Source organism: Bradysia coprophila (assembly GCF_014529535.1).
Source record: "Bradysia coprophila strain Holo2 chromosome X unlocalized genomic scaffold, BU_Bcop_v1 contig_79, whole genome shotgun sequence".
In the NCBI taxonomy this organism is placed as follows: Eukaryota; Metazoa; Arthropoda; class Insecta; order Diptera; family Sciaridae; genus Bradysia; species Bradysia coprophila.
The window spans coordinates 1,199,221-1,216,046 of record NW_023503370.1 but is presented as its reverse complement, the minus strand read 5'-3'; the positions used below and the strand labels follow the sequence as shown (position 1 = coordinate 1,216,046).

At 28.4% G+C, this 16,826-nt stretch overlaps 1 protein-coding gene across 10 annotated transcripts in view; it reads right to left on the bottom strand.

The window, feature by feature from the left end:
• Positions 1–7,742: 7,742 nt before the first annotated feature.
• Positions 7,743–16,826, bottom strand: part of LOC119070413 (homeobox protein prospero) — a 90,086-nt gene continuing 81,002 nt past the window's right edge. For 4 of the 10 annotated variants that reach the window (XM_037174744.1, XM_037174746.1, XM_037174745.1 and 1 more), the window contains 2 exons: positions 10,642–10,801; positions 10,204–10,383 (listed from right to left, as the gene is read on the bottom strand). In XM_037174744.1, coding sequence (XP_037030639.1) covers positions 10,204–10,383; positions 10,642–10,801 — 340 coding nt within the window. Of the gene's footprint in view, positions 10,384–10,641; positions 10,802–16,826 lie in introns of all 10 variants that reach the window. The other 6 variants (XM_037174747.1, XM_037174749.1, XM_037174748.1 and 3 more) reach the window with 4 other exon arrangements.

Sequence of the window (16,826 nt, the reverse complement as noted above, 5' to 3'; positions counted from 1 at the left end):
CTGTTATTACATTTTGTTGATTTCATTTATTTATTTTTTAAATTTCATTTTATGTTTCCTTATTTTTTCATTTAAATTTATTTAAATATGTTTCTTTTACTGTAAATATGTCAATTTTTTGTTTTAAAATCTGACTATTTTGTCGTTTAATTCTTCATTATTTTTCTTCTTCAGTTAATGTTAAATATAAAACCAAGGATGTTTAATCAATTTAATTTATTCTGTTGTTTTTATCTTCTCTTTATGAAATATATCTTAACGGAAAAATTCTTACTTACTTTTTAATGTTCTTCTGTTTTTTTTTACTTACATAGATATCTGTATAAAAATATAAATAGTTTATAATTATTTGGTATTGAATGTTGTACTATAAATTATCCCGGTGTTCTGAGGCAAAGTTGCGACCAACATTCAAATAAATCGAAAAGAAAAATTAAAGAACAAATTGAAAACATTTCAGATTCCGAAGCATTTTCACTCTATCCTTTTTTCTCTTTCTTCTTTCTCTAAATGTAGCCACAACCATAACCTCTACTATTGCAAATGAAATGAGTTTTATTGTATTTTTTGTATATATTTTTTTTATTATTTTCTGGTTGTTGTGTGTAAAAATTAAATTGGTTGTGTATTGTCATTAAATGAAAATCCTTTTAAAATTCAACTAACACGAAAATATGTTTGGCAAATTTTAAAAATATTCTCCCATTTTGGCTATTGTAGAACATAAAAAGTTTGATTGAAGTCACTCGTATCAAATATTTATATTAAATTGCATTATTTGCTTGTATTCCATGAAGTGGTTAGATTTGTTTCATATTTTGATATGTTTCAGATCAACAATTTTTAATTTTTTTTAAATTTTTTTTTTCATCATTTTTTCATTTTATTGTTTTATGTTGTTATTCAATTTTGATCGATATATATCAGCAAATTTGGAATTTTGTAATCGAAAATTGTTGCTCGAATGGCTTGGTTTTATTGATATCATTTCATCATTAGGGTGGCAACATTAATATTCTTGTGGAAATTGGTACTCATTGACTTGTAAACGAATAAATTAATAGCTTTGGGAGCAGCAACTAATATTGTGAAGACATTTTCCCATATTTTTATTAAAATCTATAATTTTCCCTAATTTTCACAAAATGAAAAAATTTGGGATAATATTGGAAAATGTTTTTCCAAGAACAGTCACTGCATGAGAGCCGTAATATAATAAAACTTTTACTTCTTTGCTAGTTCTTGCTCGTTAATGCCTTTCTCTTTCTTCCTCCGATTCCTGATGATGTATGAATATTGTTGCCCCCTAATATTTGGTTATTATTTCGTTAAAATTTTTATGAAATTAGGATGGTTAATTCGTTGTAAATGAAATGTTGTGCAAAGTATTTTTTTTTAATTGAACTAAATCCGGTCTATTGTTTAAATCCATTGATCGAATCGCAGAAGATCCACTCATTGTGTTGTTTCACAAGTCCAATATTAGGGCTGACTATGGATTTGCTATATTGTGGCTGGGCTTCTGCAACTGTGTGGTTGTAGTATACTGAAAATTAAAACTTTGTTTTTCTTTTGCTTTTGTTTAAACTTTTTTTCTCGGTTTGGTTGTGTGATAATTTTGTTTAGTAAGATTTTTTCTTTGTTCGTGTCTATTTCTACATGTTTTTTTTACAATATTTTAATGGTGTGATTATAAATTGGTTCCTTTAAATATGAACGCTTCGAGTAGAGAATTGTGGTATTATTATCACCGTGAGGGTGGGAAAAGAATATCTCAATTTAGAAGAAAAGTGGCACAATACGCCAATTGGAGGCTTCAGTGCAGAATTCGTTATGTCATGTTAGTCTATAGTTTTTTTCCGTCTTGGCACATTCTGAAAGTGTTTCCTTATCAAAGATGAATAAAGGAAAAATTGAGACAACGAAAGCTTTCAAAAAGTTCACAGAAAATGTGAACTTTTACAAAACGTATTTCCTCAGATATACGGATTGACGGGATTGACTCGTAACGTCTTTTAAAGGAGAATCTCATGCCATGCTAGTCTATCAGAAAAATGAGTTTTGATTTTCACTCTTGGCACATTCTGAAAATGTTTGCTCATCAAAGATGAATAAAGAAAAAATTGAGACAACGAAAGCTTTCAAAAGGTTTAAAGAAAAAGTGAACTTTTTCCAATCGTATTTCCTCAGGCGTATTGACAGGATTGACTCGTAACGTCTTTTAAAGGAGAATCTTTACAATCACATCGGTTCATATCCAAAATTGACTAAAATTCATATTTTTCGACTTCAATATTTTTTCTTCTTTTTGTTCAAACTTTTGCTTAAAACTAGCAATATTTATGTGACCCATGTAATTTTCATCTTTAAATGTTTTTGTGATCAGATTCTTAATTATATCTCTTTTTATTTAAATAATCAAAATACTTGTGAACTTAGGATGGAATAATTAAATATTTTTGTTTATGTAAATCGATTCTTGATAAAAGTAAAATAGAGTTGTGTTTGGGTAAGGAAACCTCTTTACAATATTGAGATGTAATTTGTGATTTTAAGGGAACGAAATTTAAGATCTTTTTTTTGAAGATGATATGGAGTTTACAGTGATGCTGAACATGAACAATTGAAAAATAGGTTTCGTTCAAAATTTTCATTGTTCAAATCTCAATTTTTAACGAAACTGTTTAAAAAATTTGATCAAAACACATTTTTAATGGCTAGTGTGGATACGGCGTGAAGCAATGCCTGTCTGTGCGTCCGTTTTATTTTACCGAAAATCTGGTATATTCTATAAAATCTAAGATGAAATTGTCATGTCTTATTTGACTCTAAAACCTTTCGTATCGACTCACATCTTTAATGTGGAGGTAGTCACTTACGACGTATGATGTTCTTAGTAGAACACTATAGTTTAAAGTTTAGTGAGATTTCCCAGTGGGTAATGTAACCCTTAAAATCTAAAAATTGTGTTCAAATTATATCTCTGAATAATGGTTTCCTTATCGGCAGTACTCTATTGATTATGCATATTATTTTATAGCTCCTTTGGTTTCTTTTTGTTTTTGATGTTGTTAAATAAGTATATTTCATTATGACTGTGAATTTTCTGACAAAAAAGTCGCCAAATTGAGTTGGTTGTGTGATATATATTCGGTTTTCGTGATTATTTAAACTTTTTTTTAATTTTCAATTATTTATATCATTGGTAAATCGGTTGTTGCATTTTATGTTTTTTGGTTTTGTTTTGTTTTTGTTAATAAGTTTACGATTTGTTTTTGTTCATGAAACATCATTAAAATTTTGTCTGTTTCTGTTCTACATAAGTTTGGCTTTGCTATTTTCTTTTATGACTTTTTAATTAATTAAAAATTGATTTTTCTGTTTTATTTTATTTTTTGTTCATCTTTTTTCAGTTGTATTTGTAATCCAAGACATTTATAAAATAATATTTTTTGGTTTTTGTTTCATCATTTCTAGCAACTTTTCATTTTTCTTCATTTTTTCCCTTTTTTCTTTACTTTATTTTGGTCCGGTTTATTTTCTTAACACCTGCGCTTCATTAGCATCATAGTTGGTTTTGCAATAATTTCTGCTTGTTAATCAATTGCTCCTATTATATTGAACGTAATGAATCAGTGAAAATGATCTTCGGTTTGACTAATGGTAATGCTCGTGTGTAGTTTTTTTTCTGATTTTCATGGCTATTGTGTAGTGATTTTATTCTGGTAATATTATTTCTGTGATTTGATTTTGTGGGAATTGAGACTGTTTATTGACTTTTATTTATTTATTATTCCTGTTTATTAAGTTTTTTTATTTTTGGTTGTTGTTTGGTTTTACTTCTTGATATTCGATTCTGTCGGTGTGTAAACTGCATCGCTAATTTTTATGTTCAAAGTTTTGTTCTATTGTTGTAGTTGATATTTGGGTTATTGTTTGATTGATCTGTCTTTTTGGTTTTGCTTTAATATTTTTGTTTTTTTTTTACAAGAGAATGAATAACTAAATGAGACGAATCACTTCGGATGTGTTCTGTAATAGTTATTTTGCTGTTTTTTGTATTTTGTTATTTAATGAAAATTCTTTTTGTTTGTCGTTATATTACAAATGGAAATGGGTTTAGATTTACGTGTGGGATAGTTGGAGTTTATTTTGTGGAATTGAAAGGATTTGTCTTGGTTTGGGGGTTCTTTCGTTTAATGAAATTATTAAATTATTATTATTATTATTTCATTTTCAATTAAATTTATATTCAGAGGTGCGGGGTGTACCCCTGTTGAATGTGCGGATGAATGTTCTCAATATCTTTTTTCTTTGGTTGACTTTGAATCCAGAATTTTTAATTTCTTTATTTTAATTAAAATTAATTTTATTAATGAATGGATGTGTATACGTGCTTTGTTTATCAACTTAAAACCAGTTCTATTGTTTTTTTCTGTAAATTATTCTTATGATCTAAAAGAATAATATTTGCGTTGATTCGTTGCATTCAGTGTTACAAGAATATTTCATTTCACAACAATTATACTTCAATTATTGATTTACTACTCAGTTAACGTCAGAGTAGTTGCGCCACTCGGTTCGGTTTACAATGAGCGTAATTTTTAGTTCAAATATTTTGTGAAAGTTTTCTTTTTATTAACATGCCAGAGTTTTTGTGATTCGTGTTTATGCTGTGTGGTTACGTCTTACGTTTACGGTAAATTTTGCGTTCGAACAATTCTAACTAGGCCAGTCTATTTCAAAATTTTGAAATTACACCCCTTTCACCGAACCGAAATCAATAAAGCCACTTCTTGCATCTGCCGACTATTATAATATACATTCACACCGATCGAGACACCGTCAAATAAATACATTTGCTAGGTTTGAAACTTAAGACAATATTTTGTGTCTATGCTGTGAGCTTTACAACATATCTATTTCATCTATTCGCCACCAGAATGCGCTCTGCTTAGCGTCGTTGGACTATTAAAATCGCTGTAGATTCTGTTTTCTTTGAAAGAAAGGAATTTTGTGCAGAGATTTTTGGTAACGGTATGATTGAGGTGATAACGTTAAATAAAGCCCACTTGAGATAGAAATACGTCGATTCTCGAGATAACTTTGATTTTCGAATAGGATTGAAATCGAGAAGAATGCGTCGATTCTCTATAAAGCTGAAAATGTTATTTTGGATACCACTGGTCTGTTAACTGGGTAATGAAACATTATCCTTTGACTTCACCTTTATTTTAATGAAATGTTCCTGGTTCATAGACGAAATTTTACTCGATGTGTAGAGTCTGGGCAAACAACGAAACATTCAATAATTTATTTTTCGTTATTCACTTTTTTCTGCAGATAAGTAGCATTTGGTTCAGCATTCCACTTGATTGACGTAATGTTAGAAAGGTATTACTACTTGAGTAGCGTTGAGAACATGTCGAATGAATGAACAATTTCCAAGCATCTGATCGGTGTAACAACAATACGCTCGCAACTGAATCATCACAAATATTGTTCTTTTCCGGTATAACTATTGCTTTATTTGGTATATTTTAAGTAAAATTTTATTTACAATTTCATTTTGTTTATATTTTGGTAATTATTTTAAAAAAATCACTCTTAAAACGACTGCCAAAGCCTATTAACTAAGGATGTATTTTATATATTATGTTTTTTTTTTTCATTAAAAATAAATATGAATTGATTTAATACTTACCACACGCCCTGCAAAACTAAAAACAAAATGAAAAACGAGAAAACAAAATTCTGTCGATTAAATTCAAATTGATTCACATTATTATCGAGAGACATTGACTTTCACACATTTATTATTAATATTTATATTTAGAAAACATGCATCCAAGAACACAAGAAAAACGAAAAACCGAGAAATTATTCACAAGAAAAAGTTTATACCGAAAAGAACCGAAAAAGATAAAAACTAAAGAAAAAGAAAACCGAAAAAAAATTAAAAATCAAAAAACCGTGTCGAACTAAAAAACAATTCTCCCGACAAATAAAACATTATTTCGAGATAATAATCAATTACTTATCGTTCGAATAAATATTTATAAGATCCAGAAATGTGACCGAAAAGCTTTGTTATTTCCAAAAATCCAAAAATGTTGTATTTAATGTTTGTATTCACTGCCTAAAAATACCAAAATGTTGTAATTTTGCATTTATCTTTCTTCTCTTTTTTTTACTTTTTTACCAAATATAAATTTTAGGTCTATAATTAAAATGGAATTAACTATTACATAGTTAATTTCACTCCAACTATATAATTTTTTTAATATCACAAGTTCAGTTACATTGTCGTTTAAATTTTGAAGGCATATGATATTTTCTTCCTTTAGTTTTTTTTTTAATTTAATATTTATTATTTAAATAATTAATAAAATTTTCTCTTTAAACGGTTCTTCTTCTTCTTCTTTTTTTTTAGATTAATTAAATATAAATTTATTTTTTTGTACACTCTCACATTTGATAAATATTTTGTTTATTAATTAGATAATAATAATAAAAATTGTCAATAATAATTTAATTAATAATAAAAATTTACAAGACTAGGAAACTCACCGTATTTTTGTGTGTTTATGGGTTGGTAAAATACTTATATTTCAGGTAAATGCCCCCGCGCATTTTCCACCTCCAAAAATTTTGTCTTTTTTGTTGATTTAATTTTTGTTCCATTTTTTTGTTTGTTTATTCATTGCCTAAAAATCTCTAGTCTATAAATAAATTTTCTTCATTTGTTTTGTTTTGTTTTCATCGTCCTCATCGATGTTTAAATGCGAAATTGATTTGTTGTTTTTCTTTCTTTCCCCCATTCACATTTAAGAAACAAAATATTAAGAAAAAAAATAACTTTTTTGATATTTTGTTCTTTTTCAATTAATTAATAATTAAAAATGATCAACAGAAACAATAAATAAAACAAAAGAAAATCATAATGGTTTTTGTAATTAAATATATTTTAATAATTGTAATAATAATTGTAATAATAATAATAATAATAATATTTTATTATTTTCATTATAAATTTTTATTTTTATTATTAGATTTTATTTTTTTGGTTTTCACTTATTTTCAATTTATAAATTTGATACTTTAATTTCAGAGACAGAGAAAGAGTGGTTTCTTCTTCCGTTTATTAATTTCTTTTTTTCAATATACACAGCAGATATTTATTGTAAATAATACACGTAAGAAAAAAAAATTGTTAAATTTAAATAGAAAATAAAAATAAATTATAAATTTACATAAATAATAAGTGTAAGTTCTAATCGGGATAGCAAATCGATTTCATGTGGATGGTTTACAAGATTTTCTTCTTCTTCATGTTTACATGAAATTACAAAATTCGCTTATCAAAAAAGACTAGTTGTTCAAATTCACCTTTGGTTTATCAGCAAAAAAAAAAATAATCATATTAAAGACAGCAAGAGAGTTACAGAGATATTGTGTCAGAGAATGCAAAAATGCACAAAAAATAATAATTTTGACAAATCAAAAATGTCTTTGCCTTTGTTCATTATTTTTTTTTTTTAAATAAATTAAATCCTAAACCATAACCTGGAAAAATTAAATATATTAAAAAAGTCAAAATTAACTAAGTTTTTGTTATCATCTCAAATTGGATTTTTGCATGTAATTTTCTTGTCATTTTTTTTTGGTTTATATTAGGTTTTAATTAATATTTTACATTTTTAATATACCGTCAGTTAATATTAATTTTATTTAAATTTTTGTTTTGTCTTAGTTTTCCATGTCAAATAATCTTCTTGGAAACAACGAAGGACACACTATTTACAATATATAAACTTTGTTGAAGAAGAGCATTTTCCTTTTTTACTTGTTTGTTTGTAATGGTTTCTTTTGCTTTTATGGTTATGTCATGCCACTTGTTCGTGTAATTTTTATGTCAAGTCAATTTTATTTCTTATTACAATCGGAGTTTTCTGATGGGAAATAATTTTCTTTTCTTTGTTTGATTATGTCAATATTAATCCTCCGAGAAAAAGTAAAAGAAAATTGAGAAATTCGGCCAATGGTTTAATGAGTTTCATAGATTTTCTTATTCGAAAATCACTCAAAATGGTTGAATTTTTTACTCTACCGAAAAAATTTGGACATCTTTTCTGATTCTTCTACTAATCGTTTTAGAAATGTTTATCACTGAAAGTTAATAAAATTTTGAAACGAAAATTTTATTTCACTTTTTTCATTCTTCCTCTTCATCGCAAATTTACTGAGATAATAGACCGAAAAGAGAAGAAATATATTTTTTATAAAATCATTAATTGGGACAACTACTAGTAAAATTGTGAAAATATTCAGCCATTTTGAAAATATTCGAAAACAATTTACTAACTGCAATAATTGGAATGAGTTATTGGTTGTTTACATTTTCTTTTCTTTTTATTCGGTGTCAAAACGGATTTTTGGATTTGATTGAAGAAGAAAAAAAAATCCTTCAAATCATAGTAACAAATAAAATTTACTTGGACACGAAAATTTCACGATTGTTTAAAAAAAAATATTTCTTTTTTTTAAATAAACAGGATCTCACCATATTACTCTCTAAATTCGTAGTAAAAATTTATATTTCAAAAATATTATTTACTAGAATTTCGTTGTTGGATTTTTTTTTAAATATGCTCCAAAATGAAGCGAAGTAATTTTAAAGAAGGGAGAAAAATTAAACTAAAAAAATCTTTTTAAAATAAAGTAAAAAAATAATTGTTTTTTGTACAAAAATTCGTAGATTAAATTAGGAAAATAATTTTTTTTTTTATTTAAAGAAATCAATTCACAAATATTTTTGTTTAGTAAAATAAAAATAATTAATTAACAAATAAACTGCAGCCCGCAGCAAAACTAGGCGATCGAAATTTTATTTAACTATTTACAAGCAGTTCATTGTCCAATTAATCAACTCGAATCAATACTTCAAGAAAACAAAAAAAATAATTTTTTTGATTATAAAATAAGGAATGGAAAATTAGTTCGCTTCATCTTAAGTTTTCGTTTCATTAATATTTTTTTCGTTTTTTTGTTTTTTCATTTTGGTTAAATACAAAACTATCCTAAACATGACATATTTTCAATATTTACTGTAAACGGTTGTTTTCGTTTGTTTTTTTTTTTGGTTACTTTAAATTTAATTTATTGTTTTTTGTTTAATTATTAATTTTTTTTGTTTGTTTTGATACAATATAATTTACTTTTTTTTGTTAAATAAATTTTTTCAGGGAATCTAATGTTGATGATAAGATTATGCATTTTTTTGTCTTTTTAATAATATAAATGTTTTTTTTTCTTCCCTTTATCTTCAATTTTTAATTTCTTTTCAATTTTTTCTTTCTTTTGACCTTTCAAACAACAAAAAACAATATATTTTTGTAATACTTAATGTTATTTTCATATTTTTTGTATTCTTCTTCTTCTTCTTTTTTGTTAATATAAAATGTTTTTTATTTGTTTGTTAAAGTTGAAAAAACGCTGTTGCTTTGCAATACAGTTTACACTTGACGTAAACCATAATAATTCTAAAATGTTAAGTCCATTGGCTATGTATTTTAGGATATTGTAGTTTTTCATTTTTTGTTGTTTTTCTTCTTTTTTTTATTTTAATCTGCTTCGATTGTTGATTTGAGGTGCACATTTCCAAGCAATGCACATGTTGTTGTGTGAATTTTTTTTTGTTGTTTGTTCTTTGGTTATTCTGTTGCGGCTGTAGTTTCTTTTATTTGTAGTTGTTGCTGTGTTGTCATCTATATGTGATATATTTCAACTAAAAAATGGATCCGTTTTTATTGTTTTTCTTTTTCTTTCAATTTTGAAGGTGTGTGTGTGTGATGAAGTTTTGACGATTTGAATGAATTTTGGTTTTTTTTAATTTAAATTTTTCTTTTTTTTCGGTTTTAAATTTTGTGTCTTCTTCTTTAAACTGTTTTTAAAATCTTAATTTTTGGTTAATATTTTTTTCCATTATTTTTTACTTTTTGAAATGAAGGCCTAAACGCGAGTATATCGTCGATAATTGCAGTCGCTTTTTTGGACGTAAGCACACTACTTTATAGGAACCACAAAAGTTGTTGTTTTTATAAATATAATTTTTTTGTAATTTATAATTTTGTTAATTTGTATTTTTTAAATTTTGTGTTTTTTATTTTGTTAGTTTTTTTTATTATTATTTTATTAAATCGTCTATTCCAGTTGCTCTAAAAAGTTGGGGGATTTGAAATATTCCGGAACAGGATCATCCATTCTCGATATCACTTTGTATATGGATTTTTTCCATGATTGTTCAGTATCTTTACCGCCTTGAATAGCTCGGAAAAATTCACGTAACGTTTGCTCGATTACAAATCGGAAATTCTGCGGTACCTATAACGTATAAATAAAAAAAATGGTTTTTTGTTGCAATGTGCTCGTATGATATTTAAAAACAAAACAGATGGAAATAATAGCGCCTCATCAAACAATAAAACAAAAATAAAAATATAAAATTTCGTTTTCGTTTCACCTTTCGGCCAGTTTGGCCGAAAAGTGGGAGTTATGTTCAGGTGATAAAAATTCAAGCACGTGTTAAATATGGGAGGAAAATATATTTTTATTTTCAAGTTTTATTAGAGAAAGGCGCACCTGATTTCTGCATACCTCAATGTGATTATTCCGATTGTAGTGTAAATTGAGCACACGATAAATTTCACTATCACCGCTAACATGAAGATCATCAGCACTTTTAACGCCTTCACTGACCGCTTGTCGGGCATACTTCTCCATTTGAATATAATAGAATTCTCTGAAAAATATAAAACAAAAATCGTTAAGCATTTCGATGAAAATTTCACTGTGTGCTTAGTTCCCAAATTGGCTAGACCAAAGCAAGAATAAAATTGCTAAAAGATTTGTACATCACGCTAATTTAAACCAAGTAATTGGAATAACCATCATCAATGCTAGTTACTTTATTCATTAAGTAATTCCCTTGACTGAAAGTCAGGGTCTTACACCAGAAAATACCGAAATATGTGGGTGACAAAAAAGTTCACTATGATTGAAAATGTATGAAATGGTATGAAAAACGTTAAATGTGGGTGACAAAAAATCGTTGAAGGCACGATAACTTGAGTAATTCTCAAGCAATTTGGGTGAATCTTTTTTTTAAATATGTGGAATTAAAATCTCGAGGCTAAGTTCGAAGATGGGCAATGTGGGACGAAGGATCTGGAAGCTATCCAGGAAAAACAGGATTCTACACTGTTGATTATAGCCTCAATCGAAAAAGATTACTTTGATGAAATTTGATTTGGTTGCGTAGTGTGTGTAAATCGTATAAGTATGTTTTCGATAATGTGCATGAAACAAGTAGAAAGAAAAATTTCGTCACTACATGCACAGCCTCTAACCGGTAAACATCTCTTGTTAGTGAACTGCTAACAATTTGATAGTTGACTATCAACTTGATAGTTGACTATCAAATTTGATATTTGACTATCAACTTGATAGTTGACTATCAACTTGATAGTTGACTATCAAATTTGATATTTGACTATCAAATTTGATAGTTGACTATCAAATTTGATATTTGACTAACAACTTGATAGTTGACTATCAAATTTGATAGTTGACTATCAAATTTGATAGTTGACTATCAAATTTTATAGTTGACTATCAAATTTTATAGTTGACTATCAAATTTGATAGTTGACTATCAACTTGATAGTTGACTATCAAATTTGATATTTGACTATCAAATTTGATAGTTGACTATCAAATTTGATAGTTGACTAACAACTTGATAGTTGACTAACAAATTTGATAGTTGACTAACAACTTGATAGTTGACTATCAAATTTTATAGTTGACTATCAAATTTTATAGTTGACTATCAAATTTTATAGTTGACTATCAAATTTGATAGTTGACTATCAAATTTGATATTTGACTAACAACTTGGTAGTTGACTATCAAATTTGATAGTTGACTATCAAATTTGATAGTTGACTATCAAATTTGATAGTTGACTAACAAATTTAATGCGTCTACTACCAAAGAAAGATGTTTTTTTTACTCAAGGTCTTACGGCAGAAAAATGTGATTGAAACACTATGATTGAAAAATGTAGGAAATTTTATGAAAAACGCTAAATGTAACCATCATTCTTTGTAGGCAATATAAGATATAAGTCATTCTCAACAAATTTCTGAATATTTTTTTTAAATTCATTATTCCAACAATCAAACAAAATATGTTACAACTCCCATACGAGTGTGAAGTTTGCGGCCAGAGCGAAGCGAGGGCCGTAATTCTCACGAGTCGTAATAATTTTATGGGATATTATATTCGACCAATAAAAAAATTCAATTTTACCGATAAAAAATAATAAAATACCGATAGAAATGTGGTAAATGTCGGTAAATCAGTAAAAAGTAAAAAAAAATGGTCTTTCCTTCACTCTTTGTCGATTTTGGAAATATAAAGAAAAGGCGGGTCGTTCCTAGCGAATTCATCCTTTTACAAAATGTAATGAGAAGGCGTTCTGTTCGTTCCTAGGGAATTCATCCTTCTACAAAATGTAATGAGAAGGCGTTCTGTTCGTTCCTAGGGAATTCATCCTTTTACAAAATGTAACTTAAAGACGTTTACTATGCTGGTGCATGTAATAAGGCTATTACATGTATAGGCAATAACCTTTACATCATAGTAAAACGCCGTACTACACACGGAAAATAAAGTGATATCTCGTATCACGATGAGTAAATGTACCTCGGGCTAAAGCCCTCGGTTACTTTTACTCATCTGGATACGAGATATCACTTTACTTCCCTTGCATAGTAATGTACTATTTGTCAATTCCTCACTTTTGTCGTTTTCTGAATCGACAAAAGTGAAGAAACGAAAAAAAAAATTAATTAATTTATCGGTCGTTTATTACCATCCACATTTTATTCACGAGTGACGGTTTTGTAAAATACCGGGGGACTTCCTTTTTGTACAAAACTGTAAGTTCGGCAAGTATATCTATAGGTTTTTTTTTTAATTTTTTACCAAAGTGAAAGTCATCTCATCGTTCCACATTTGTAAAACTTCGCATCTACTCTGATTAAATTTGACAAAATGGCAATCAAACAGAATAATAGATAGCTCATACGAGTGGGAAGTTTGCGGCCAGAGCGAAGCGAGGGCCGTAATTCACACGAGTCGCATTTTATTTACGATTTGTGGTTGATTGAAAATCTTGCTGCAAATTTATAAGAAAAATGAGAACTCAAAGATCATTCGGTCTTCGAAGGTTTATTTGAAGAACTTTTTCTGTCAAATTTCGTTGTCATGTTTAGAGTAATCGATATATTAAATGTAGGCATTTGTATCAGTGATGCTTCGGAAGTTCAACAATGAAAATGGTCAAAAATATATTGAAAAAATTGTCAGTCAAGGGACCTGACCCGCCCAAAAGGTGGGACCTAGTTTATTAAAAACGATTACTCTCACATGGAATAATGAGTTTCTTCATAAAAAGTTTAAACGCTCGGCTCAGTGTACAGTTCAGTTTTCCGTAATTATGCACACGACGAAGTTTGTAAAGTTTTTTTTTAATGGAAAGTAGTCGATTGAAAACTCCGTACACATCACAGCAGAATTTTTTTTAAAATAATTTAACAATTGGAACGTGTGAAATCCTTTCCTTAGTGCACTCTTTACGTTACAGCAAATGTCTCATATATAGAGTCAACGATATGTTAATGCAATTTTTGTAGTCGCAATCGTCAAAATGAATGTTCTCATGAATGTAATGTGGAAATTTTGTTTAATTAATAAAAAAAACCTGAGTAGAAAATGGAAACCGTGTATGAGATGTGAGGCATTGTTTGCCGATGACTTGTTCGAAAAGTAGTTTTTTTTCGTTTTTTTTTTATTAATTTGATTAAAGATTCTTTCTGCAATGATTGAGACAAGTTTTTACTTGTTATGGAATGCATTATCGTTATGCCACGATTTGTATCCCACACAAAGAGGGTTGAGGGATGATAAATGAATTATTTTTGAGAAAAAAAGTACAATAAATAAGTAAGGTGCTTGAATTCTTCAGCACAGTCGCGTGAAAATAAACAACAAACTTGGAAATTCTTTGTGTAGAATTATGCAATTAGTAGCTTGTGTAACGCATGGTTTATTCTGAAGATTTCTTCATTTTAATATTATGCACGTATGCAGACTCTTTGAACGGATTATTACGTTCTGGGAGGCTCACACGACAATTTTTTATTTGTGATATAGAAGTTCAGCTCTAATTTTTTTTTTGGTTTGCTTGAACGTTAAAACTGAGAAATACAAATCCGAAAAAAACACGCCAAGAAAGTTCCCACAAAGAATAAAGTTTTTAACGGTTTTCTAACCCCTATGCAATAATAACAATAATCAAGTAACTTTCCCATATAGCAAAATGTAAGAACGAATTCTTCAAATCTTTTTTTTGTACTATTATTCCTGCATTGCTGTTGTTGTTCTCAACACATAAATTTCGACGTGCATATTTCTTAACCTTATAAGCGCATACGATCCCTTCGTAGATGGTTGGATTTTTTTTTCATTCTTTCCTTTCAAGATATCCAAGGTATACATACCATGCGCATATATGTACACAATGTATGGCATATGCACTGAAAATTACCATTAAATAGAAGGAATCAAAAATCTTATACAACCATCATAGTAATACAATGTATGAGCTTCTTTACCATAACAATAAGAAATGTGTCCCTTTAAATTTCTGTAAAAATAAAACGTTCGGCTAATACATGACGATTTCTGTACGGCAAACATATAATTTAAAAAACACGCGCGCTAACGTCTTTAAAGGGTGTAGATGGTTGACAAAACGCCTATTTCACATTGTATCTTAGACTCAATAATTACGGGATTCACATTACCTACTGACTTGATTTTTGACTAGATTTTCATTGTGATCGCGTTTTTTTTTTAAAGAACTAGTTTCGAGGTATAAAAATTTATATCGTCAGTCCAACCGAAAAACGTTGTCTGATTAAACTATAGTATTGTCAATTAATTAAGTTTTACTCGACAACTTGGTAACATAATTTCATTAGTCTGTTTCGCCAAGCTAAGAATTGGATATTTTCGAACCGGTAATATTAAAATTCAATTTTTCATTTCAAATTTGAATCAAAAGAAATAGCACGAACACTAAAGTGCGTCCTATAAAACACCGTTTTCGTTTTCTATGTTTTGATGAACAACCGAAAATGTATAACTCATCAAACATCATATATAGAGAGAAAAAAATCTTATTTCCAATCGAAAAATTTGACCAGATGGTCTCGTCCCTTTTATTTATTATTGAATTTTAAACTCCTCGAATTGCATCTGCTGGTAAGGAACGTTATATTGCCATATATGATTTTGAATAGGTATACGAGGCAAAAATTGCCAGTGACGATGTTCCATTTAAAAAAAAAATGTTTAATTTGTAAGACGAGATTCAGGATGAGATGGAAAAATCTTCACAACAAAGTCAAAAATCAATAAAAAAAAAAATTTCAATTAAAAATTCGATTGTGCGATTTCTTTCTTTCAAGCAGAACACCAATATGTTATGCCTGGATATTTATGCAAACAATCAATTCACCAATAAGTGTTATCAATGTGTGCAGCACCAGCGCTGATATATAATTAACCTCAGGAATTGCCAAACAATTGAGATATAACCGCATCCAATATATAACGCCAGCATATAGAATGTATATGTAGGTTGATAGATAAACCATTTTATGTATGGAAATGTCCAGTAAACATTGCAGACTATAATGTTCATTAATTGAAAGTGAAACATTATTGTCGGGGTCAATGTTCCGAAAATTTGCATTGTTAGCAGATAAATTGTAAATAGGTCTATGCCAATCAATAAACATATTCACACATTTATCTAGGTTAACCCCCGTTTACATTATGTATATTGAAATTATGTACAATACAAATCGTTGATAACGCAGCTTAGCACGGAAACTACACGGCTAGGAATTGTGCACATTATATCCCTTCTTTCCAATGCGTGTGTACTCTGTGCTGTCATCTGAATAGAACATATAACCGAAAGAGTGTGCAACATTTTCTTTGGAAATTAACAATGCAGACCACTGGACTGCGTATTCTTTCGTATCTCGATCTTAAATTGTGTAATTAATAAAATCGAATGAAATTACGAATGTTTCTTGCTCTATTGCACGTACACGTTCAAGTAAGTGAATGTACTGAGTATCAATTAGAGACATTTTTGAAAATTATTTCTTTGTCAACATATTTTACAGCATCCTCGAATGATTTGTCTCAGAACATTTAGTATAAAATGAATGCAACGTTGGCTTAATTAAACAGATTTTTAATTGACATATTATGTATTAACTGTGCACATCTTCATTTATCATGTTTACTCGCTTCATTACACGATTTTCGGTTTCTAAGGGCAACAAAAGTGATGGTAATTTTAATTGCTATAAAAATATTCTTATTTCAACAGAGAGAACGTTACATAGTGCGGAATATATGCATACTACATCGTTCGAATGGGAACGAAAGAACATTTTTCACATGACACTCGCAATTACTTCACGTAACTAACAACGCCAAGATAATAATTGTGAATGGTGTGAAGAAGGAGGAGAGAAAAAAAAAACAAATAGAAAATATGTGCAGTGTGAAAAGTGCCCTCATTTCACTTCATAGTGGTTGTTTAGCACTAAACTGAACACTCAACTCAAGTGAAAAAGACTAGTTGAAGAATACTATAATGCAATAAACGTATGTGA